Below are 27,271 nucleotides of genomic sequence, written 5' to 3'. Positions count from 1 at the left end.
TATTATAAGCCATGCTACCTAATAACTTAGTTGACATTTCAACTTTTACCCTCAGAGGTGTAGTAGCTAATCAAGCTATGATACTCCTCCATACCCAGAACCTAGGAGGAGCTCTCCTGACTCATCTGTGGTCTACGGCATTTTACCAAAACCAGAGACTATTCCACATTATGTTTTGGGACCAAGGCTTTATATATTAAAGCCATGATTTTTATATGGAGCATCCCTTTACATACACATTCCTCAAGAGCCTAGTGGAGGTGATCCTCATCACATTAGCTGGGAGACAGGAACAGGGGTAGTAGAGGCCTGAGATCTCTCTTCTTTTCCCCCACCCCCAGTGTACATATATAAATTTCCATCCATCTTACCACATACTTATTTTCATTACTTTACTAGCCAATGTATATATGTCTGAGCTGACCATCTCTGTAACAATAAGAAGGAATTATGAAGATGGCAAAACATGCCATATCAAGCATGGCACAGACACAGAGACAGACTAGTTATATGAGAAATTTAATTACAGAGCACTTATAAAACCTTTCAGTACTTTAGCAACCACAACTTATTCCTGTGCTAAAAGATTTTTCTAAATTGTTTTTCAAACTTGTAATATGACAAGAAAAAGAAATTGAAGGTGATAAGAATTGGAGTAAAAGGAACAAATGTATTATTATTTGAAGACAATATAAGTATTTACAAAGAAAACTCTAAAGAATCTGCACATATTACTAGGAACAATTGGAGTGTTTCACAAGGTAGAATTTCTATTCTAGCAGCAGTTAAGAAAAGTAAATTAAAGATACCATTTGCAGTAGCATCAAAGACTAGCAGTAGCTAGGTATCTAACAGAAGGTACACAATACCTTTACTGAGAAAATTATTAAAACTTATTGAGAGATGGTTGACTTTATTAAGAGACTTATTACCAAATAAATGAGGTGAGTTATGTTCATGGAGAAGACCAAAACCTGAAGATATTAATTCTTCCAAAAGTGATCTATAGCTTCAATCTGTCAATCATACTTTTCAAATAAAAATCAAGTGTTTTTATGGAAGTTGATATGATGATTCTAAAATGTATATGGAAGTGTAAAGGGCTAAAATATCTTCTGTCTAAAAGCAGCGAGGGGATGCATATCCTACCAGATAGCAGGATTTATTGTAAAGCTATAGCCATTAAAATAGAGTGGTATTGTTGTAGGGACAGACAAATTGACAAATGGCATAAAGTAGAGATGCGAGAAACACACCAGCACACGTATGGAACCATAGAACATGATGAGGTAGTGTGTCAGTATGTTGGAGAAAAGAGGCCTGTGACAAATGGGGATCTATATGGAAAATATGACATAGTCACTTCCTCACACCATATATGATAACAAACTCCAAATGGTCTTAAATGTCACAAGCAAAACTTTGAAACCACTGGTGGAGAATATAGACAAATTTAAGAACATTCATTTTAAAAAAGCCTTAAAGGAAGCATAAAAACAGTCATCTATTAATGGGGAGAAGCTATTCACAATGTGTACAACTGAAAAAAAATGTTAGTGCTAAGAAAATATAATTTCTGAAATCAAGCAAAATGATGAAAAGGTATGAACGGGTATTTCATAGAAGTAGCAACTCAGAGGGACAAACGTTTGAAGAGATGTTCATTATTATTGATCGGGGAAGTGCAAATTCATAATTAAATGCTATTCTATATCAATTCTGTTGGCAAACATTTGTAAAGACCTGACAATACTCAATATTGGAAAGCACTGCACCCATAGGACCTCTTTTGCATTGCTCTTAGGAGTACAAATTGGTCTCTGCACTTTGGAAAACAGCATGACAGTATCTCTGAAAATGGAATATTCACATACCCATGACCCAGAAATTCTACTTCAATTTTTTAGCTACATTAATGTGTCTCAACAGTAGGAGATATGTACAAGAATGGTTGTAGGAGCACTATTCACAATTGCCAAAGCCAGGATACAACCGAAAGCACACGGAATGGAAACTACAGTAACAAATGACAACATGGATATCTAAGGGAAAGAAGTCCCAAAAGATAACTATGGTAGGCCAAATAATGTCCTCCAAAGATGTTGACTGATGACCTACTCTTGGAAATCTATGACTATGTTACCTTACATAGCAAAAGAGATTTTGTTGATGTGATTAAGATAGTGATCTTGAAATAAGGAAATTAACCTGTGGGGAACCAATGTCATCACAAGGATCTTTATAAGAAGGAAGTAGGAGTGTGTGTGTGTGTGTGTGTGTGTGTGTGTGTGTGTTTGCGAGAGAGAGAGAGAGAGAGCAATGGATCGATTGATCTGGGAGTCAGGGAAAGCCAGAGACCTCTAGAAATGACAGGAAAGTCAGGAAGTGGGTTCACTGCAGAGCCTCCAGAAGGAACTCAACCCTGTTGAGCAATAGGTTGGAAGATACTTATAGTGTTTTTAAAAGAACCAGCTAAGTAAATAAAAACAGGTGATGGTGAGAGTATGTCATGGACAAAAGGTTATCAGTAATCCACGGTCCAATTCTGTGCATTTTGAAATTCTTCTTCTTTTTTTTTTTTTTTGGAGATGGAGTCTTACTCTGTCACCCAGGCTGGAGTGCAGTGGCACGATCTCAACTCACTGCAACCTCCACCTCCCAGATTCAAGCGATTCTCCTGCCTCAACCTCCCAAGTAACTTGGATTACAGGCACATGCCACCATGCCTGGCTAATTTTGTATTTTTAGTAGAGACGGAGTTTCACCATGTTAGCCAGGCTGGTGGCTGGTCTTGAGCTCCTGACCTAAAGTGATCTGCCTGCTGTGGCCTACCAAAGTACTGGGATTACAGGCGTGAGCCACCCTACCTGTTCTGAAATTCCTAAAGAAGAAACAGGAGCATGTCTGTGGAGCTTTTGGGACCAATCTAGTAAGAAGAGAATTTGATGATAAAGGCATGAGTATGAGAGGAGATAATTACTCAAGTTCCTGATAAGGTGAAAGGGGGTGTGATCTCAAGCACAAGTGGATGAAATGAGACAATTTTTTTCATTTTAGCACAGAAAAAAAAAGGCTCAAGTACAGGTCATAGTAGTATCCTCTCTTTTATGAGCTGGGTGCCTTGTGTGTGTAGGGGAACTCCCCAAGCAAAATGAACGGCTTTGGATGAATGGCTTCTCTGTATTTCTTTCTCTTCCCCAACTCCCTAGTGTTTGATTGTCTCATATCCTACATAGTCCTTTGGTGCCTCCCATTACCGCCTTCTCTGGAAGCCTATTTCCAAAGGGAAGTCTCCCTTCCATTTTCTAACATAAGCCTACACAAGAGAATTTCTTTCAAAAGATTTCTGAACCAGAATTGATCCAATGACCATGTTGGATGTATTGTTTTGGAGACTTATTTTACAATGCGTCTTTTGGAGGTAATTTTGGAGACTTGTTAAAGTCTCTCATCCATTCTGCAGTTTTGATAAGGTGGTGGGAGTGGGGGCATGTACTCTCCCTCAGTGTCTCTTCCTGCCCGCATCTTTGGGATAAATCTGTGACCTCTGGGAATGGAGGAGTCCTGCAGTGAATGACTTAAGATGCTCCTGGCCACATGGAGAAATGGGTTGTTCCTTGATGACCTCTTGGGTTGGGTTTATCTCTCCCTGTTATTTTGTACCATTAGAATAGTAACATCTCAAGGGCTGAGAATCAGATGTCAGCCTAGAGGAAAAAAAAAAAAAACAAAAAAAAAACTAAGAAGGCCAACCAGTGGCTTTTATTCTAAGTCTCTGGAGAAACAGAAGCAAATCTTCTGGTTCACTTATGATCTAGCCCAGCTCACCAATTTAAAAAATCAGAACTTGAGTCCCAAATCCCAGCTAATAATAAATTGTACTTTTTCTTTGCCTTGTGGTCTCTTCCTTGCCGTGTGAGGATAATTTGCTTTTTTTTTTTTTTTTGAGAGGGAGTTTTGCTCTTGTTGTCCAGGCTGGAGTGCAGTGGCATGATCTTGGCTCATGGCAACCTCTGCCTCCTGGGTTCAAGCAATTCTCCTGCCTCAGCCTCCCAAGTAGCTGGGATTACAGGCATGAGCCACCACACCCAGCTAATTTTGTATTTTTAGTAGAGACAGGGTTTCACCATTTTGGTCAGGCTGGTCTCGACCTCTGGTGAGCCATCTACCTCGGTCTCCCAAAGTGCTGGGATTACAGGTATGAGCCACTGCACAGGGGGAAAATTTACTTCTTAAAGGACACTGATAGGGCAAATTTCCATAGGTCAAAAGACTATTATTAATTTAAATGGGAAAAAGTGCATTATTGAGCTCCTGTATTAAACCTAATTTGTATTAAAACTATACTAAATCAGTTGGGCACAGTGGCCTATGAGACAGAATGAAACCCTGTCTTAAAAAATATATATACTAAATCTCCCTAAAATGAAATCAGTAATTAATTAACATGTCATACTGTCACCTAAATGTATTCCCTTCTTCACTTGTTCTTCAGTTTGGTTGTTAACCAGATTCCCTTATAGAATATATCATACCCAATATGTACATAATTCAAACTTCAGTGTAAGAAAAGCAAAACAAAACCAGCAACAATAAAGTTTGGGGAAAAAAAACAATAAAGCCAAAGGAACATCAGTGAAAAAATGCAGGTGATATACGATTTACCCAGCATAGTGGCAGCATAGGGAAAACCATACACAAGAGTCTTCTCTGATGTGAAATGTATGCTTGTCTGCTGAAAGAACTTAGGTGTTATGGGCTAATTCTTACTATTGTGAGGATGACTGCATGTCTCACTCCTCTTCTTCTTGGCTCCTCCAGAGCCATGTGAAATCCCAAGAACTCTTTTATTTTTTTGAGACAGAGTTTTGCTCTCATTGCCCAGGCTTGAGTGCAATGGCGTGATCACAGCTCACTGGAACCTCCACCCAGGTTCAAGGGATTCTCCTGCTTCAACCTCTCGAGTAGCTGGGATTACAGGCACACACCACGATTTTTTGTATTTTTAGTAGAGAGGGGGTTTTACCATGTTGGCCAGGCTGGTCTTGAACTCCTGACCTCAGATGATCTGCCTGCCTCGGCCTCTGAAAGTGTTGGGATTACAGGCATGAGCCACTGCGCCAGGCCCTAACAATGCTTTAAAAAAAAAAAAAAAAAGAAATGCCTTAAGGGGTAATGAAATGAATTTCCACATAAAGTAGAATTCAAATTCTTCTAATGAGGGGTTATTTCCGGGTTCCTTGGAGCTCCACACACGTGGCTTTGGAGGACTTGTGTCTGCTAGCAGATACAGCATTCTGAATACGAACCGTGTCTCCATTGCACCTGTTATGGACTGAGTTGCGTAGCTGTAACCCTCAATGTGGCTGTATTTAGAGATGGGGTCTTTAAAGAGGTAATTCAGGTTAAATGAGGTAATAGTGTGGGGCCTTAATCCCGTATGACTGGTATCCTCATAAGAAGAAGAGACACCAGGGTTGACTGTGCTCAGAGAAAAGGCCATGTGAGGATACAGACAGAAGGCTGCCATCTACACGCCATGGAGAGGGACCTCAGGAGAAACCAAGCCTGCTGACACCTTGATCTTGGCCTTCCAGCCTCCAGACTGTGAGATCACACATTTCTGTGGTTTAAGTCACTCAGTCTGATCATTTCTTTTTTCTTTTTTTTTTTTTTTTTTTTGAGACGGAGTCTCGCTCTGTCACCCAGGCTGGAGTGCAGTGGCCGGATCTCAGCTCACTGCAAACTCCGCCTCCCGGGTTTATGCCATTCTCCTGCCTCAGCCTCCCGAGTAGCTGGGACTACAGGCGCCCGCCACCACGCCCGGCTAGTTTTTTTATTTTTTTAGTGGAGACGGGGTTTCACCGTGTTAGCCAGGATGGTCTCAATCTCCTGACCTAGTGATCCGCCGTCTCGGCTTCCCAAAGTGCTGGGGTTACAGGCTTGAGCCACCGCGCCTGGCCAGTCTGATCATTTCTTATAGCAGTCTGAACTGACCAATATGCCACCCCTTCTACTCTTGTATCCTCTACTAAGCTAGTACTAGTCTCAATTTATTCTTTTTGGGAAGAGCCTCATATTATCAGTAGTTTGAAGAGCTAATGATATCCTTAATTAAAAATAAGTGAGTCACCTAAAATCCTGACATACAGTTTATGGTAAAAGAATGGTTATTTATGCCTGGAGATTACCTGCATTCTACAATGTCTGCTATGGATACATATCTTGTGTTGTCCATTTCAAGCTTCTCAGCTCTTCTGCAAGCAAAAATCATCTCCGAGGCCTGTGATGGTTATAATCAGATCCAGAAACAATGCTTTTGAGTCTGTATTTACCACCTGAAAGGACAGTGAATAAAATTGAGTCCTCTCAGCACTCGTGGAATTCCTTTCCATGGAAGAAAACCAGAATACTTTTGTAATTAAAATAGCTGTATAGCTGTAGATAGAAAAGAAAATGAAAAACAGAGGCAGGGATAACTTTCCATTATTGATTTTATCATGCTGCTGTTTTAGAAAAAAAGGAAGGAAGCCAGGATATAGAACTGCCAGTTTATTCCTACAGTATGCTTTGTACCCTCAGTTGAAATATTGCAGCAGTTCGATTATTTGATGGAAATCTGTGGCTGATCCAGAAGACTGGCTTTCAACATGGAGTGAATTCAGGTTAGTAGGTCTGCACCGTCCCCAGACCCACCTGCCTGGCTCCCCCGTAACAGGTGAAGTTCCTGTGACCAGCATCCTCTGTGCAACCTGCTATCATGATACAGACCTGGGAGAGCAACTTATTATTGGGGATCTCCTTAATTAAAAATTAATGCTTGTCAGAGGAAGGAAGAAATCAGGACTGTGAGGCCAACTTCTGTAGTAGAGGAATCCAAGTACAACCCAATTCTGAAATGATTCTTGTGTGGCCTTGGGCAAAGAGCCTGTGTTCATTTCCTTAAAATAAAAGCACAAATTAGAGATGATCTCTTCTTGTCTACTTCAGTTCTAACATTCCAGAAATTGAAGGCAAGTGATTTTCTGTTTGTTTTTGTTTTACCTGCCATCTCAGAACTTTATTTTATTATTTTATTTTTTGAGACAGAGTCTTGCTCTTGTTGCCCAGGCTGGAGTGCAGTGGCACGATCTCAGCTCACTGCAACCTCCACCTCCTGGGTTCAAACGATTCTCCTGCTTCAGCTTCCCAAGTAGCTGGGATTACAGGTGCCCACCACTAGGCCCAGCTAATTTTTTTTTTTGTATTTTTAGTAGAGACGGAGTTTCACCATGCTGGCCAGGCTGGTCTCGAACTCCTAACCTCAGATGATCTGCCCACCTCGGCCTCCCAAAATGTTGGGATTGCAGGAGTGAGCCACTGTGCCTGGCTAGCATTCTTAAAAAAAAAAAAAAAAAAAAAAAAAATCAACTTTTATTTTAGATTCAGAAGATATATGTTCAGGTTTGTTGCCTTGGTATATAGCTTCATGCTGAGGTTTGTGGTACAACTGATCTTTTCTCCCGAATACTGAATATAGCACCCAATAGTTTTGCAACCCTTGTCCACCCACCACAGTAGTCCCCAGTTTCTATTTTTGCCGTCTTTATGTCAATGAGTACCCAGTGTTAGCTCTCACTTGTAGGTGAGAATACACCGTGTCTGGCTTTCTGTTCCTAGGTGCTACGATATGGCCTCTGGCTGCATCTGTGTAGCTACAGAGGAGATGATTACATTTTTTATAGCTGCATAGTATTTCATGATGTATGTGTACCACATTTTCTTTATCCAGTTCACTGTTGATGAGCACTGAGGTTGATTCCATGTTTTTGCTATTCTGAATTGTGCTGGGATGAAACATATGAGTGCGTGTTTCTGTTTTTGGTAGAATGATCTACTTTCTTTTGGATATTTATATATATACCCAGTAATGGGATTGCTGGGTTCAATGGTAGTTCTGTTTTAAGTTCTTTGAGAAATCTCCAAACTGCTTTCCACAGTGGTTCAACTTATTTACATTCCTACCAACAGTGTGTAAGCATTCTCTTTTCTCCACAGCCTCATTGGCATCTGTTCTTTTTTGATTTTTTAATAATAGCTATTCTGACTGTGTGAGATGCTTTGTGGTTTTGATTTGCATTTCTCTGATGGTTAGCGATGGGAACATTTTTTCATGTTTGTTAGCTGCTTATCTGTCTTCTTTTGAAAAGTATCTGTTCATGTTGTTTTTTACTTGTTGGGTTATTTAAGTTCCTTATAGATTCTAGATATTAGACCTTTGTCAGACACATAGTTTGCAAATACTTTCTCCCGTTTTGTAGATCATCCTTCTCAGCATTCTTGATTCAAATTCTAGCATCCATTTAACTACCTATAGAAACGTAGACAAATGATTTAACATCTTAGTTGTTTCCTCATCTGAAAAAATGGAATTAATATTAAATAATATAGGCAAAAGCGCTTATGTATTATATGGCACATAGTAGGTCACAAGCAGCTAGCTGTTACCTTTTCTTCTGATCAAAAAATGTGAATTTACATGTTAGTATAATATTGGTCATTTTTATCTGCTTTTTGGCCATTTGGTTTGGGTTTTATATTTAATACATGTATTCCGAACTGTGTTTCAGAAATGTTAAAATTTGAAATAATTTATTCTTAGGAAAAGCTGGTACACTTGTGATCTGCTTTATCTTCCTTTTATTGTAGCCCCAGACAGAGATTTCAAGCCTGTATTTTGCTCCTACATCTTTGGTACTGCCAGCTCCTTGGCTGGATTTGCATGCTCATCACCCTCCCCTCTGCTTTGGAGCAGGGAGGCTCATCAGCACAGAAAGTTAAAATTTGCTGAAGCCATCTGTCTTTTGTTGGAGGAAGCAGCTTAGCCATAAGTTGTAGCTACTGTTTTAACAGATTTGCAAATAGTTAGGGTGGGTCTGGCTCAGGCCCAAGTAACTGATTGGGCTCATGTGCACTAATTTAAGATCCACTGCCAGAATGAAAATTTCCCTTGTATATCATCAGGCTCTGTTATTTGCAGGGTGTCAATTAAGGTAACTGGATAGAAGATCAAGAACATAAAGGACAGGAAGGTGGGACCCATATTTTACATGTGCTGGGGGAGAGGCATGATTTTTTGGAAATCTGTTTTGTTGTGTTGAAATACTTGTGTGTGTCCGGCCTACTTCATGCTAATGAAGAATTGAACCCCAGTTATGTTTTGCTCTGGAGTGATGATTAAGAGTGATGTCATTTATCAACCTGTTTTGTTCAATTTATGACAAACATTTAGTCTTAATAGCATTTATGATTTTCTGACACTGTATGATGTACACAGTGGTATACAATGGTAACTAGTTTTTTATTTACCTATTGTCCGTCTTTTGTACTCAAAGTTGTGCTCCAGAAAGTCAGGTGCTATTTTTGATTTTGTTCACAGCTATATTCCCAGTGTGTAGAACAGTTCCTGGCACATAGTAGGTGTTCATTAAATATTTGCTGAATGGAGACACCTGATACTCTCTGAAGACAATGTAGAACAGTAACTTAGAGAAGGGGTTGGCAAACTAAGGCCTGAAGGCCAAATCCAGCTCACTACCTGTTTTTTTGTTTGTTTGTTTTTTTGTTCATTTGTTTGTTTTGAGACAGGGTCTCTCTCTGTCACCTATTCTGGAGTAGTGTGGAGTGATCATAGCTCATCGCAGTCTTCAACTCCTAGGCTCAGGTGATCCTCCCATCTCAGCTTCCCAAGTAGTTGAGACCACAGGCACATGCCATCATGTGCAGCTAATTTTTAATTTTTTTAAATAGCTCTTTAAAGAACAAAGCTAACTCCTAAGCAATGTGCCCAGAGTCAACCTAATTTGTTAATTTTTTTTTGTAGAATCAGGGTCTCGCCTTGTTACCCAGGCTGGTCTCAAATTCCTGGGCTCAAGTGAACCTTTTGCCTCAGCCTCTCAGATATGGATACAGGCATGAACCACTGCCGTGGCCCTGCTTTTTTAAGTAAAGTTTTATTGGAACACCACCACACTTGTTTGTTTCCATACTGTCTATGGCTGCTTTTGCACTATAGCTCAGAGTTGAGTAGTTGCCACAGAGACCACATGATCCATGAAACCTACAATGTCTTCTCTCTAGTCATTTATAGAGTTTGCTGAGCCCTAGATTAAAGCATGGGCCTTGGGATCCACCAGACTTGGATTTATTTTCTGGTCACTTAGCAGCTGTGAGGGCAACTCATTTAAACTCAGATTTTGGTTTCCTCGTGTGGAAAATGGTAATAACAAGTCCTATCTCATTGAATGGTTGTAAGGGTTCGCCAAGATGAAACATCAGGAAACATTAACTACTGGTATGAAGCCGTGTGTGCTGGGAATTTCATTTATTGGCAGCCTCTTCATTATGCAGGATACTTGGCCATATACTGAACAAAGGGAGGTGATGGAGGCCTGGCCCTTTCTCTGTGTAGCCGCTGAACAGTACCTGTAGTTTTTCTCCACTCTGTCTTCTTTGATCCCATTGCCACGTGGTTGTTTCTGCTGTATATAAGCCGTATTTTAAAAGTAAATGTAGTTTCTAGAAATATTGGTTGTTTTGTTATAATAGATTATTAAAACCATAATCTCAGAAGTAAGAATATGATTTGATTTTTACTGTTAAGTTCTGCTTTACTTAAAATGAGAAAAAAATATGCTAGTTTCTACTTGTGGATGTACTTGCATAAATACATTCCTTTAAAGGAGACCGAAACAATAAAGCAATATGTAGAAATACCATCTACTGGTATTATTGCTATAAACTAATGAAAAAATGGCATGTATTTAATTATTTATTTTAAAAGTAATATCTTGCTTTTGAATATTTGGAAAATACACAGGAATATAATGAAAGTGATTAAAAATTACAAACATTCCCACTACACAGAGAAAAAATTGACATTTAATGCATCTCTCCCACTTAAAGAACTAAGATGATATTGTAAAAATAATTTTCCATCACCCCCCTTTAAACTTAATATTATAAATTTTGTCCAAACGCATAAAAACATTTTAAACATACTTTTTTTGTTTTTTTTTAAATCAACTTTTTATTTTGAGAACTATCTACCCTGCAGAAAAGTGCAAAAATAAATGCTTTGGTAACATCTGTATATTCTTTACCTGGGATCGTCAATGATTTTTATTTTGCCATATTAATTTTATCTCTCTCTACAGTTTATTTTGTTGAGCCCTAAAGATGATTTTTAATGGCTGCACACATTTAATCCTGTGTATTTATCATGGTTAATCATTCTCTTCTCAGGAATTATTTTCTCTTTTTACCTTTTTTTTTTCCATTTAAAATTTAGTTCACTGAGCATCCATGCTAAGCATTATACACATAAGATCTAATTTTAAAACTATAACCCTAAGGGGCAGGTGTTACAGAAGATAGGAGTAAAGCTTAGAGAATTTAAGTAACTTGCCAGAGGTCAAATAGCTAACAAGTGGTGGGGCTAAGACATGAATCCTGGTTTATTGGACTTAGAACTCTGTGTTTTTAGTCACTTCATGGTAATATCTGTCTGCCATCTTCTTAGATGTTAACTCTCCTACAAAACCTTCCTGACTCCCATCTCTCCACGCTTCCTTTGCTCCTAGAACCCTGTCTGCTTAGATGGATGGTACGCTATTTCAGTATAACAACTTTTTTTTTTTTTTTTTTTTTGAGATGGAGTCTTGCTCTGTCACCCAGGCTGGTGTGCGGTGACACAATATAGGCTTACTGCAACCTCCACCTCCCAGGTTCAAGCAATTCTCCTGCCTCAGCCTCCCAAGTAACTGGGACTATAGACACCCACCACTCCGCCCGGCTAATTTTTATATTTTTAGTGGAGAAGGGTTTCACCATGTTGGTCAGGCTGGTGTTGAACTTCTGACCTCAAGTGATCCACCTGCCTCAGCCTCCCAAAGTGCTGGGATTACAGGTGTCACCACGCCCAGCCAGTATAACTTCTTCTTTTCTTTCTATGTCATTAGACCATGAGCATGTTTTACCCTGGATCTGTGTGAGTCATCTTTTACTCCTACTTTCTGACACATGGTAGTTGCTTAGTAAGTAATTATTGAATAAGTAAATAAATGGTTGAAAGCTTCTTAACACATATTACCAACTTGCTCTACATAAATCTTGTACTAGTTTAAGTTGATTAGGAGGATTTCTGTTAGTGAATTCACCACCTACCAACATTGAGTGTTAGGACTCAAACAATATGTTGTTTGGGCCATTTTATGTCCACATCACTCTTACAAATTTCTTTATGGGAAAGATGTGGGTTTGTCCCATTTTATTAAAGAAAATTTTTTAAATGAAAGCTATTACTTGTTTTCATAATAAAATATATATATATATAAGAAAATTTGTTAAATTGGGAGCCATAGAGAACAAAAGTACCCAAAATTCCACTATTCTGAAGCTTTTAAATAAAAACCGTACTGATGTTTTCTTATCTAAAAATAAACCATATGTTATCTTTCTTTCTTTACATAATAATTACTTGGAATATTTTCCTATGCATTAAGGGCCTTTCAAAACCAAAATTTCAAAGGCTGAATAATGTTCATCTCATGAAAAAAAGTATATTTATTATTGAAACATTATTCTAGAATTATAAACATAGCTATGGGGAACAGTTTAGGACATAAATATTTGTGCATAGTACTAGACTGAGTATTTTAAATGAAAGTATTTCAGATATGCAGAAAAGTTTAGGTATTAGTGAAACAAATACCTGAAGGTCAACTATACAGATATTTACAGCTCTCCAGTAACTTTCCATGTAGGCTAGGAACTCCTTCTACAAATAAAGTGATCAGAAAGAAATAGATGTTTACCATTTGAGATGTTTCTATCTTGGTATCTCCTAGTTTATGTTAAATGGGTGCTAGATTTACTAATTTCTGCTAATGCAGTTCAAGCTGTCTGAGAACTATTGTATTTACACCGTGCTTTTTCTTTGATTTCTTTGGGGACACTCATTTAAAACAACTTTCCTTGAATGTAGCTTTAAGAGCTGTCACAGCTGCAGATACAGCTGCAATTTTTTTTAGTTTTAACTAGAAACTCATCATTTACCCTTCCTCGAACACAGCTGGATATGTTCTTTTTTCCTGGTTGGTGGCACTGTTATACAGCTATTCATCTGACTATATGTTGATGCATACAAACTGGTGAAATCATTATGAATTATTGGATGTAATTTTTATCGTCTTATGCTATTTTGGGGGCTATATATTGCTTGCACTGCCACTAACTTCAATAAGAGAAAAGTGTGTAAATCATAATGACAGAGCTAACTACAATTCTTGTCAAAATTGTTGGCTTATTCTTAGGATCCATTGCTTTTATGCTCTACAAATTAGAGGATCTATTTGTCTGCATTCCAACACTGACGTTTTTAGTGTGCTGCCTACTTGAACATTCGTGTAAAACATTATAGAAAGAAGTGAAGGCCAGGCACAATGGCCCACACCTGTAATCCCAGCACTTTGGAAGGCCGAAGCAGGCAAATCACCTGAGGTCAGGAGTTCGAGACCAGCCTGGCCAACATGGTGAAACCCCGTCTCTACTAAAAATACAAAAATTAGCCAGACACAGTGGCACGCACCTGTAGTCTCAGCTACTTGGGATGCTGTGGCTGGAGAATCACTTGAACTTGGGAGACAGAAGTTGCAGTGAGCCAAGATCATGGCACTGTACTCCATCCTGGGTGACAGAGTGAGACTCTGTCTCAAAATAAAATAAAACAAAATAAAAAAGTAAACACCCACCCCTGATGAATATCATCTCATCCTTTTGTGAAAAAAAATCTCATCTCCTTTCTAACTGATTGTGTTGCCAATCAATTCCAAAGAGCTCAAAAAAACAATTAACAAAGTTAGTATAGTTTCCCCTTTTTGTTCAATAGAGGAAAGATTTGCTAACTCTGACACACATGAGAAGAGCTTATGAAATAATACCACACATCTACAACCATCTGATCTTGGACAAACCTGACAAAAACAAGAAACGGGGAAAGGATTCCCTGTTTAATAAATGGTGCTGGGAAAACTGGCTAGCCATAAGTAGAAAGCTGAAACTGAATCCCTTCCTTACACTTTATACAAAAATTAATTCAAGATGGATTAGAGACTTAAATGTTAGACCTAAAACCATAAAAACCCGAGAAGAAAACCTAGGCAATACCATTCAGGACATAGGCATGGGCAAGGACTTCATGTCTAAAACACCAAAAGCAATGGCAACAAAGTCAAAATTGACAAATGGGATCTAATTACACTAAAGAGCTTCTGCACAGCAAAAGAAACTACCATCAGAGTGAACAGGCAACCTACAGAATGGGAGAAATTTTTTGCAATCTACTCATCTGATAAAGGGCTAATATCCAGAACCTACAAAGAACTCAAACAAATTTACAAGAAAAAACCCCATCAAAAAGTGGGCAAAGGATATGAATAGACACTTCTCAAAAGAAGACATTCATACAGCCAACAGACACACGAAAAAATGCTCATCATCACTGGCCATCAGAGAAATGCAAATCAAAACCACAATGAGGTACCATCTCACACCAGTTAGAATGGCCGATCATTAAAAAGTCAGGAAACAACAGGTGCTGGAGAGGATGTGGAGAAATAGGAACACTTTTACACTGCTGGTGGGACTGTAAACTAGTTCAACCATTGTGGAAGATGGTGTGGTGAATCCTCAAGGATCTAGACTAGAAATACCATTTGACCCAGCCATCCCATTACTGAATATATACCCAACAGATTATAAATCATGCTGCTGTAAAGACACATGCACACGTATGTTTATTGCAGCACTATTCACAATAGCAAAGACTTGGAACCAACCCAGATGTCCATCAGTGACATATTGAATTAAGAAAATGTGGCACATATATACCATGGAATACTATGCAGCCATAGAAAAGGATGAGTTTGTGTCCTTTGTAGGGACATGGATGCAGCTGGAAACCATCATTCTCAGCAAACTATCGCAAGGAGAGAAAACCAAACACCGCACGTTCTCACTCATAGGTGGGAATTGAACAATGAGATCACTTGGACATAGTAAGGGGAACATCACACACTGGGGCCGGTTGTGGGGTAGGGGAGGGGTGAGGGATAGCATTAGGAGATATACCTAATGTAAATGAGTAGTCAATGGGTGCAGCACACCAACATGGCACATGTATACGTATGTAACCTGCACATTGTGCACATGTACCCTAGAACATAAAGCATAATTTAAAAAAAGAAATATTTTATTGGTTTTTGCTCTATTGCTCATTGCTATTACATCTAAATAAAAGATTATATATATAATTTATGCATTATAAATATATCTCATGCATAAATACATGCTTCATACATTAAACATGTATTTTTCCCCCATGCTTAGATCCAGTTTATTCCAGAAAAAAAAAAGCCAAAATTTTCTTCAAAGATCAAAAGCAACTATCAGTAGATGGAAAACTTTAAAATTTTTTCCTCCAATTTTTTTTTTCTTGAGCTATGTATGAGGAAATCTATAGCTCAGACTGTGTCTGGTGTTAGTACGTATCAAGCTCTTTAGCCAGAAGGAAGAGCAAGGCCAATGAACCACATCCCTGGTACTTAGTTTCTTCTCACTTTCCCTGTATGAGAGAGTGCATGCACTGCTCAGCAAGGAGACTGCAGGGCAGGGATCTCTAGAATCCCCGGAGGACCAGGGGCTGCAGAGCAGTTACTTTGTCTTACAGAATTAAGTCTGAGATGAGAGAAGGGATTTATCTAGGGCCCACAGCTAGTAAATTATAATGTCAAGATCAAATCCTGGTTTTCTCACCCTTACAGGTAATATTTAATGTCATTGTTCCCTTTATTACACTACTTTTTTCACCCTAGGGTGACAGCTCTCTCAAAGTTCAGTCCTGGAACAGTATGTGTGATAATTCCATACTAACAGGATCATATAGTAATGGTACTAAAGCTTTTAATTTTTTTTTCTTCCCAGGATTCATACCTGTGTGTAGCCTTGGAGTGGCTCAAGTGGGCAGGATGAACTTTGGAAAGGATGTCAGCACCTTGAAATACTTCACCATCTGTGGCTTACAAGAGGGCTATGAACCATTTGCCGTTAATACAAACAGGGATATTACTATGTGGCTGAGCAAGAGGCTTCCTCAGTTTCTCCAAGTTCCATCAAACCATGAACATATAGAGGTTTGCTTTTTCTTTCAAAATCAGGTCATTTCTAAAAAGCAGGAAAAGAATATCTTTATACATAGGAACTTCTGCTTAGACAATTATTGTGACTTACTTAAAATGATGACCTTACACAGAAGTGGAATCTAAGCAAAGATGGCACTTTATACCAGCTGTCAGTGGATGGGAAACTTAAATTTTTGCTTTCAATTCTTTTTTTTCCCTTGAGCTATGTGTGAAGAAGTCTGTAGCTCAGACTGTGTGTGGGGTTTGTACGCATCAAGGTCTTTAGTTAGAAGACAGATCAAGGCAAAGGGAGCCACATCCATTCTAATAAGCTACGTTACAAGAAGCTTATTAGAATGAGGAAAAATACTTTCCTTTTTATGTGTGGGCAATGTCAGGCCGAATCTGAATATATAGAATTATAAGATAAATTTCCGAAACCATCTTTAGAGACAGAAGCAGAACTCTATGACTATATCCATAGCACAGTAATCTGTTTAATTATCTCTTACAAAATGATGCCATGCGTGGACTGATTTGGGATTCTGAAAACGTGATGTGCCTTAGGCATCTTTAGAATCAGGAAATCGACAACGGTGATTGGAATATGACCTATTGCTTCTTCATTTGCTAGGTGACCAGAATAGACGGCACCATAGACAGTTCCCCATGTTTAAAGGTCACTCAGAAGTCTTTTGGTTCTCAGAACAGCCACACTGATATCATGTTCTATCGCCTGAGCATGCCGATCGAGTGCGCGGAGGTCTTCTCCAAGACTGTGGCTGGAGGGCTCCCTGGGGCTGGCCTTTTTGGGCCCAAGAATGATTTGGAAGATTATGATGCTGATTCTGACTTTGAGGTTCTGATGAAGACAGCTCATGGCCATCTAGTGCCCGATCGTGTTGACAAAGACAAAGAAGCTACCAAGCCAGAGTTTAATAACCACAAAGATTATGCCCAGGAAAAGCCCTCTCGTCTGAAACAAAGGTTACTATTTTATACACTGTGATTTTAAGTTTGTAGTTAAGTGAGGAGGGTTACAGTCCAGAGTAAAGGGTCTCCTAGTGTAAGGTTTTTCCTCCCCCTCCTCCTCCTCCCCCTCCCCCTCCTCTTTGTGCAAAGGATTCTATAAGGAAAAATTAAGCAACCTGTTAGTCATCTAATTTGTTAGCGTAGATGCTATCTATCTCAATAGTTATTTTTTAAGATGTCTATGTTTACATTCTTGCCTGAAACTTGCAGAGTATTTTCTCCAAATAGTATTTTTTTATGATAAAGGCGGCAAGTTATTTTAACATCCTTTCTTATACTAAATCAGATTTTCTCAGTCTCAGCACTATCGACAGTTTAGGCCAGACAATTCTTTGTTGAGGAAACACCTTGGGCACTGAAGGATGCTGAGCAGCATCCTGACCTCCACCCACTAGATGCCAGTAGCACTCCATCCCCCACACTGTGAGAACCAAAAACATATATCTCCAGATATTCCCAGATGTCCCCCAGGGAGCAAAATCGCCCAGGTTTAAGGCAACTCAATTGATTCTATGCTCATATTTGAAGTAGACAGAACATTTTAATGTTGCTTATTGTTAGTCCTCTAAAATATTTCAGATTTTTGCTTAGAAGAACAAAGCCAGATTACAGCACGAGCCATTCTGCAAGACTCACCGAAGATGTCCTTGCTGATGATCGGGATGATTATGATTTCTTGATGCAAACGTCCACGGTATGAGGTTGCAGCTTTTGTCATTTATTTCTATTTGTCACTCATTGTCACTCATTATGCTTTACATCTCAAATAACACATACTGATTCATCATACTTAGTAATATTATTTTTTAAATGTCTGTTTCTATTTTGGGATATATTTTGGGGACTGAAAGTTTGAAAAAAGTTTATGTATTATGATAGATATTATGCAATAAAAGAGCTATTTTAGGAAAAATATTTTTAATGGCATGCATAATCTTTATTTTGCTATTCTGTTTCTTGACAAAATTTTAAGTTGCCCTTGAATTTTTCAACTACTTTCTTCATCTTACTGAATTGTCTAAAGGAAGATCAATTATCATAATTTGTGAGAGGTCAAGCTTTTGCACTCTTCCATTTTAAATTCTCAAGGCTACTTCTCCTAAAATGCTACATTGAAAAAATATTTAGTTGTGTTCATTGTAGAATGCTCCCATATTTTAGTTTGATGTTCACATGTTCTGAACTATTTCAAAATGAGTTTAGGCTGGGCACAGTGGCTCAAGCCTGTAATCCCAGTACTTTGGGAGGCTGAGGTGGATGGATCACCTGAGGTCAGGCGTTCGAGACCAGCCTGGCCAGCATGGTGAAACCCTGTCTCTATTAAAAATATAAAAATTAGGGGAGTGTGGTGGTGGGCACCTGTAATCCCAGCTACTAGGGAGGCTGAGGCAGGAGAATTGCTTGATCCCAGGAGATGGAGGTTGCAGTGAGCTGACACGGTGTCACTGCACTGCAGCCTGGGCGACAGAGTGAGACTCCGTCTCAAAAAAAAACCCAGTGAATTTAAAGTGTCAAAATGTTATATGTCAGAGAAAGGAAAGGCCAAGAATGTGCAAAAAGGTGGGTGACAAGTATAAAAACCCAAACATTGGCCAGGTGCACTGACTCATGCCTGTAATCCCAGCACTTTGGGAGGCCAAGGCAGGTGGATCACCTGAGGTGAGGAGTTCGAGAACAGCCTGGCTAACATGGTGAAACCCTGACTTTACTTAAAATATAAAGATTAACTGGGTGTGGTTGTGCACACCTGTAGTCCCGGCTACTTGGGAGACTGAGGCAGAAGACTCTCTTGCACCCGGGAGGCAGAGGCTTCCGTGAGCTGAGATCACACCAGTACACCCCAGCCTGGGTGACGGAGTGAGAGTCTATCTCAAAAAAAAAAAAAAAAAAAAAGTGAGCATAGATTTGTATACATGTATAAGCTTGAAGAATTTGAAGCTTCCCTATGCTTAATGGATTCATGATTTTATTACATACATATACTGTATATATATGTACATGTATATATGTATGTGTATATATTACACACATGTAGCACACACACACACATGCTCACCAGCATAAAAAGACTTAAATCATTTAGCACGTTTGCTCAGATCATGTCTTTTCTCTCTTTCCTGTTATTTCTGATTTAATTCAGGATCTTTGATAAAAGACATCTCTTAGTTTGTAGTGTTAGTCCTTTGTGCCTTCAGTATTTTCATTCACCCAAACGGTTTTAAACCAAGAAGTGAATTCTTAAGTCAATCACAGAGTTAGACATAGTTAGGGTTGCAAATCCAAGTTTTGTTTTGTTTAGTTTTATTTTGCCAATATTTGGTTTTGCTATCTTCACAGTACTATTACTCAGTGAGAATCTTCCCTGGACAAGAACCTGCTAATGTCTGGGTGGGCTGGATTACATCGGATTTCCATCAGTATGACACAGGCTTTGACTTGGACAGAGTTCGCACAGTAACAGTTACTCTAGGAGATGAAAAAGGAAAAGTGCATGAAAGGTTGGTGTTCCTCAATTTTTTACAAGAATGACATGTGAAAAACATATTGCTGAACCTAGCTGTTCCTTTTCCTTGTATTTTGTGACCAAGGTATTTCTATTTGTAGGAACAATATAATCAAGCCATTAATGTCAATGTCGTTTTTGTTACTCATACAAACCAGTAAGGAATCTAAATGTATTAAACGTGCAAGCATTGTACAGTAAGACCAGTGCAGTCTTTTGGGGTAATGATCATATATTCCTTCAGGTAACATGACTGACAGCTTGGGTTACCAATACTTAGCCTTTGTTTTAGAGATGAGAGATGGGTGAATGTGAGGCTTTTAACCAATGACTTGATCTATATTTTGGGAACTGGCTACGTGGTGGGGAGAAAACTGTGAAGACAATGTGGGCTGGTAGTTTAGACCAGGTGGACGCATTTGAACTCAGACTGAGGAGAAGTGGGTTCTTTCCTCAGCTTTGCCATTGACTCGCTGTGTGGCTTTGGGTAAGTCAGTTACACTTTCTGTGCCATCTTTTTTTCATTTGTAAAACAAACCAAACTCAAACCAAACCTTCAAAAAAGTGAAGAAGGCTATCTTCCTTGCAGAATAAGACAAGAGAAGATCTGACCATTGGCTTCTACTTTTTGTGCCCATGCATCCTCTCTGATCTGCTGTGACAGGTCTCAGAAAGAGTCCTTTATAACGTTGCTTTTCTTCTATACTTGCACCATCATTTTTTGGGAAACTCACTTTCCTGCCCTCGGGTTGTAACATATGAAGCATAATGGACTTAGCATTTGCAATGGGGGCCCAGCCAAAATCTCTAATGAAGAGCTCTTTACATAAGTATGGGACAAAAAAACCACGTGTCTCCAGGAATATTCTTTGGGGGCCACACTTAATTTGCAGGGATGGCAGCAGTATAACTAACGAACTCAATATAGGGATGGGATAACTGAAAGATGATTTTGTTGGAGGAAATGGAAGATAGGGAAGGGTCATTGGATTTTACGTACATAGTGTGAAGAAATGCAGCCTACATTTGATTACTCAAAAACTGATTTGTCCCAGCCTTTTTGTTCTTTTCCTTCTGCTTGCCTGCCTTTAGCCTTTTTTGCTAGTTTTGTTAATATGTTTACTGTATAGTGGCAGAGAAAGAGAATGCTGATAAGGCTCAAATACTCAACTCTGTTACCATCTCTAGTAAAAGTTTTAGGGAAGGTGAAAATCAGGTGGCATTTGTGATTAACATCACTGGGTTTTGTTTGTTTGTTTGTTTGTTTGCATATTCTAGATAAGTCTGTCTCTCAGATCACTGGGAATTGTCCAGAAAGGGGCAAAATTTTAGCCAAATTTTAAATATATCAAATCACTGAAGGCTTATGTGGAATTTGCCTGAGGACTTTGACAGTGTTTGGAAACAAATGCTTCCCATTTCAGAACAAGTTGTAAAAAAAAAAAAAAAAAAAACCAACTAAAAAAAAAACTAAAAAAAAAAAATCCATGAGATGAAAATTACAAATACGGATGATTTTTAAATAGTTAAACTTTTTTGAACCCAGAAAAAAGGTCTAGTTTGGTTTGAGTTTTTGGAGAGAAGGTGCAGGTCAGTTCTTACTTGGTTCCAACTTGTTGACCTGTCTTCATTAGGTGTGAAATGTAGAGATGTATAAGACCTGATTCAGAACGTCCACTGCAGTCAATGGAGTTTTGCTCAAAATCACAGAATCGGGCCCATTGTGCACCTCTCCCATTACAGCATGAGCTTGTTGCTTGCGCAGCATAATTTAGTTAGTTTGCAAGATATACCTGCTTTCTCTTTTATCTGTGGTTGTACAAAGATAAAAATGTTCTTTTGAAATTCAGCATCAAACGCAGCAACTGCTATATGGTATGTGCGGGTGAGAGCATGAGCCCCGGGCAAGGACGCAACAATAATGGACTGGAGATCGGCTGTGTGGTGGATGCTGCCAGCGGGCTGCTCACGTTCATTGCCAATGGCAAGGAACTGAGCACATACTATCAGGTACGTGGTCAGTGATGATATCAGGCTTCTAGGGAGGAAGACTTTTTTCCCCATTAAAGGAAACACAGTTTGTAAGATCAAAAAGTAAAATAGACACATGTACATGTGCCCCTGGTTTGAAAGCCAGCCAAGCAGACCTGCCCCCAGCAAGCCCTCCCCATAGCTGTCCCAGCCACTGCACTCCTGTGACCTGAGAACCACCTTGGTGGCCTTACCCCAACAAAGCTGCACAATCACCACAAATGCCTGTAGCTAGGCCACTGAGGTACTTGCTGATGCTGCTGACATAAATTACCTCTGAAAAATCTGCACAGATACTACATTACTGCATCCACCCAGAACCAAAACCAGTGTATTCTACCCAACCGATACCCTAGAACCCATCTACAGGAAAACTATTTTCCTACAAAAGCTACTTCATAAAATTGGAAGAGGCTACTGTTTTACCAGATGAGCAGATATCAAAGGAACATGAAAAACATGTGAATGGAAGAAAACACGACTCCTTCAAAGGAACACAATAATTCTCTAGTAACAGATGCCCGACGCCAAAATAAATTTACAAAATGCCTGAAAAGAAATTCAAAATAATGATTGTAAGAGAACTCAGTGAGATACAATAAAATGCAGATACTTCAACAAGATCAGGAAACCAATTCATGATCTGAATGAGAAATTTAACAAAGAAATGCATATAGTAGAAAAGAACTAAACAGAAATCTTGTAACTCAAGAATTCAATAAATGAAATAAAATACACAACTGAGGGTTTCAGCAACAGACTAGATCAAGCACAAATGTACTCAGCAAATATTTATTGAATTTGTTCAATAAAATTGAGCTAATACCAAAAAAAAAAAAAAAAAAAAAAAAAAAAAAAAAAAAAAGATTTTGTGAACTCAAAGACAGGTCTTTTGAAATAACCCATCCAGAGGGAGAAAAAGAAGTAAGAAAGAAGGAAGAAAGCCTGCAGAACTTACGGGATGCCACTGAGCAACGGAGAAAGGCACAGAAAACATTTAACAAAATAATGACTAATAACTTTCCACGTCTTTGGAAAGATATGAACATCCAGATCCAGAAAGCTCAAAGGATCCCAAGAGAATCAACCCAGAAAGGTCCTTTCCAAGGCACATTATAAGCAAACTGTCAAATATCAAAGAAAAAGAGAGAATTCTAAGAGCAGTGAGAGAATAGCACCAAGTCGTATATACTTGGATTTCCATTTGACTATCAGCAAGTTTCTCAGCAGAAACCTTGAAGGCTAGGGAAATGAGATGGTATATTCAATGTGCTGAAAGAACAACTGCCTGCCAAGAATACTATGTCTAGCAAAGCTATCTTTCAGAAATGAAGAAAAATAGAGTACTCCACAGATAAGCAAAAGCGGAATGAATTCACCACCTCTGGACCTGCCTTAGAAGAAATGCCTAAGGCAGTGTTATAGCTGGAGGCAAAAGGATGGTAATTACTAACATGAAAACATGTACAAATATAAAACCCATTCGTAGAGGTAAATTTTAAATCACACTCAGAATACTGCAGTACTGAAACGGTGCTATGCCAAATCTTTCAAACCTCTAGTACCCTAGTATGAAGGTTAAAAGTCAAAATTGTCAAAAGTAACTGCAGCTACAAGTGGTTGTTAGGGAACACACAATATAGAGAGATGTAAATTAAGTCAACAGAAATATAAGTTGTGAGGGGAGGGTAAAAGTCCAGAGTATTTTTTTTTTTTTTTGAGACAGAGTCTTGCTCCGTCACCCGGCTGGAGTGCAATGCGCGATCTCAGCTCACTGCAACCTCTGCCTCCTGGGTTCAAGCAATTCTCATGCCTCAGCCTCCCAAATAGCTGGGATTACAGACATGCACCACCACACCCAGGTAATTTTTGTATTTTTAGTAGAGATGGGGTTTCATGATGTTGGCCAGGATGGTCTCGATCTCCCGACCTCGTGATCTGCCCACCTTGGCCTCCCAAAGTGCTGGGATTACGGGCATGAGCCACTGTGCCCAGCCAGTCCAGAGTGTTTTTATGTGACCGAAGTCACCAGCTTAAGATAGTCTATTATAATTACAATATTGTTTATCTTAGTTTCATAGTAACCACAAAGAAAAAATTGCAGCAGTCACACTAATGAGAAAGGGAAAGATATCAAAGCATAGCACCACAAAAAGCTACCAAACCACAAAGGTAAGCAGGAGAGAAAGAAAGAAACGAAGGATCTAGAAAACATGAACAAAATGTCAGGAATAATTCCTTACCTATCAGTAATAACCTTGAATGTGAATGGATTAAATTGCCTGATTAGAATATATAGAGTGGCTGCATGGATAAAAAGCAAGACTCAGCTCTATGCTGCCCACGAGAGATTCACTTCACCTGTAAGGACAGACATAGCCCTAAAGTGAAGGGATGGAAAAAGATATTCAATGCAAATGGAAACCGAGAGTGAGCAGAAGTAGCCACACTTATATTAGATAAAATAGACTTAATTCAAAAAAAGTAAAAAAGAGACAAAGAAGGTCATTATTTAATAAAAACAAAGGATCAATTAAGAGGATATAACAATTGTGAATTTATATGCATTCAACACTGGAGCATCAAAATATATGAAGTATGTTTTATCTAAAGGGAGAGAGGGCTTCAACACAATAATAGTAGGGGAGTTCAACACCCCAATTTCAGCAGCAGCAGATGATCCAGACAGAAATTCAGCAGGGAAGCAGCAGATTTAAACTGCACTCTAGACCAAGGGGACATACTAGACATTTACAGAACATTCTAGGCAACAGTTGTGTAGCTGAAGAATACACATTATTCTCAACTGCTCATGGGATTTTCTCCAGAATAGATCATATGTTAGGCCACAAAACAAATCTTTAAAAATTTAAGATGATATTGTATATGTTTTCTGATCACACTAGTGTAAAACTAGAAATAAATAATGAGAGGAACTGAGGAAACTTTACAAATACATAGACATTAAACAACATGCCCCTGAATAACCAGTGGGCAAATGAAGAAATTAAAAAAGAAATTTAAAATTTTCTTGAGACAAACAAAAATGGAAACACAACATACTGAAAGTTATGGGATACAGCAGAAGCAGTTCTAAGAGGGAAGTTTACAGTATTAAATGCCTACATTTAAAAAGTAAAAAATAAACCACCTAATATTGCACCTCCAAAAACCACAAATACAAGAACAAACTAAACCTCAAATTAATAGAAGTAAATAAATAATAAAAATTGGAACAATAATGCAACAGAGACTAAACAATACAAAAGATCAATGATACGAAGAGTTGGTTTTTTGAAAAGACAAAATCAATAAACCTTTAGACGAAGAAAGAAAGAGATGACTCAAATAAATAAAATCAGCATTGAAAAGAAGAGGTTACAACCTGTACCACAGAAATATGAAGGGTAATGAGAAAATATTATGAAAAATCATATGCTAACAAATTGGATAACCCAGAAGAAATGGATAAATTCCTAGATGTATACAACCTACCAAGACTAACTTACAAAGAAATAGAAAATCTGAGCAGATTAATAGTGAGTGAAGAAATTGTATCAGTAATGAAAAGTATCCATCAAAGAAAAGCCTAGGACTAAATGGGGGAAAAGTTGAAAGCTTTTTTTCTAGGGTCTGGAACAAGACAAAGATGCCCACTTTCACCACTTCTGTTCAACATATTACTAGAAGTCCTAGCTGGAGAATTCAGCAAGAAAGAGAAATAAAAGGCATCCAGATTGGAAAAAAAAGTCATCAAATTGTCTCAGTGTGTAAATGACATGATCTTATATATAAAAATAGCTTTAAAAGTTTACTAAAAAACTGTTAAAACTAATACATTCAGTAAATTTGCAGGATGCAAAATCAGCATACAAAAATCAGTATTTCTTTACACTAGTAGTGAATGCTCTGAGAAAAAAATTCAAGATACAATCTCATTTACAATAGCTTTAAAAATCAGTTATCGGCTGGGTGCAGTGACTCACGCCTGTAATCCCAGCATTTTGGGAGGCCGAGGTGGGTGGATCATCTGAGGTCAGGAGTTCTAGACCAGCCTGGCCAAAATGGTGAAACCCCGTCTCTACTAAAAATACAAAAAATTAGCTGGGCGTGGTGGCAGGCACCTGTAATCCCAGCTACTGGGGAGGCTGAGGCAGAAGAATCACTTGAACCTGGGAGTCAGAGGCTGCGGTGAGATGAGCCTCCAGCCTGGGTGACAGAGCGAGACTCCATCTCAAAAAACAAAAACAAAAAAATCAGTTATCTAGGAATACGTTTAACAAAGGAGATGTAAGAACTCTACACTGAAATCTGTAAAACATTTGTGAAATACATTTAAGAGTACAGAAATAAATGGAAAGATATCTCATGCTGTTGGATTGGATGGATTGGAAGAATTAATATTATTAAAATGTCCATAGTACAAAAAGTAATTTACAGATTCAGTAAAGTCACTATCAGAATACCAATGACATTATTATTCTATTATAGAAATAGAAAAAATAATTCTAAATTTCTTATGAAATCACAAAAGACCCCAAGTAGTCAAAGCAATCTTGAGCAAAAAGAATAAAGCTGGAAACATCATACTACCTGAGTTGAAAATATACAAAGCCATAGTAACCAAAACACTACATGACTTGAAACTATACTACAAAGCTATAGTAACCAAAACAGACATATAGACCAATAAAACAGAACCGAGAGCCCAGAAACAAACCCATCTATCCATCTAATTTTCAACAAAGGTTCCAAGAATATACATTGGGAAAAGGACAGTTTCTTTAATAAATAGTACTTGGAAATTTGAACATCCACATGCAGAATGAAACTGGACCCCTGTTTTTCACCATATACAAAAATCAACTCAAAGTGGATTAAAGACTTAATGTAAGACCTGAAACTATGAAACTACTGGAAGAAAACATGGAGGAAACACTTCATGACATTGGACTGGGTAAGAATTTTTTGGACAAGACCCCAAAAGCACAGGCAACAAAAGCAAAAATAGACAAGTGGGATTATATCAAACTAAAAATCCTCTGCACAGCCAAGGAAACAATTAACAGAGTGAAAAGACAACCTACAGAATGGTACAAAATATTTGCAAAGTATGCATCTGATAAGGGATCAATATCCAGAATATATAAGGAACACAAACAACAATAGTAAAAACAATCTGATTTAAAAGGGGGCAAAAGACCTTAGTAAACATTTCTCAAAAGAAGACATACAAATGGCCAACAGGCATATGAAAACATGTTCAACATCACTAATCATCAGCAAAGTGCAAATCAAAACCACAAGATTACCTTATTCCAGTTAAAATGGCTATTATCAAAAAGACAAAAGATAATAAGCGTTGGCAAGAATGCTGAGGAAGAGAGAAACCCATATACTGTTTGTGGGAATGTAAATGAATATAGCCATTATGAAAAACAGTATGGAGGTTCCTCAAAAAATTAAAAACAGAACTACCATATGATCC

The 27,271-nt window shown here is 38.4% G+C and overlaps 1 protein-coding gene across 10 annotated transcripts in view; it reads left to right on the top strand.

Annotated features, from left to right (window-relative positions):
- The window catches only part of RYR2 (ryanodine receptor 2), a 787,495-nt gene that overhangs the window by 527,550 nt on the left and 232,674 nt on the right, over nucleotides 1-27,271 (top strand). For 7 of the 10 annotated variants that reach the window (XR_012434021.1, XM_074038447.1, XM_015436882.4 and 4 more), the window contains exons 30-35: nucleotides 16,021-16,229; nucleotides 16,852-17,204; nucleotides 17,829-17,943; nucleotides 19,587-19,747; nucleotides 20,210-20,239; nucleotides 21,603-21,762. Coding sequence is in view for 9 of the 10 variants with exons in the window: in XM_074038447.1 (XP_073894548.1) it covers nucleotides 16,021-16,229; nucleotides 16,852-17,204; nucleotides 17,829-17,943; nucleotides 19,587-19,747; nucleotides 20,210-20,239; nucleotides 21,603-21,762 (1,028 nt within the window). In the remaining variant the exon portion in view is untranslated. The remainder of the gene's footprint in view (nucleotides 1-16,020; nucleotides 16,230-16,851; nucleotides 17,205-17,828; nucleotides 17,944-19,586; nucleotides 19,748-20,209; nucleotides 20,240-21,602; nucleotides 21,763-27,271) is intronic. The other 3 variants (XM_065543167.2, XM_065543147.2, XM_074038567.1) reach the window with 1 other exon arrangement.

The sequence above is a fragment of the Macaca fascicularis genome, chromosome 1 (assembly GCF_037993035.2).
Source record: "Macaca fascicularis isolate 582-1 chromosome 1, T2T-MFA8v1.1".
NCBI lineage: Eukaryota > Metazoa > Chordata > Mammalia > Primates > Cercopithecidae > Macaca > Macaca fascicularis.
This window is presented reverse-complemented; position numbering and strand designations above follow the sequence as displayed.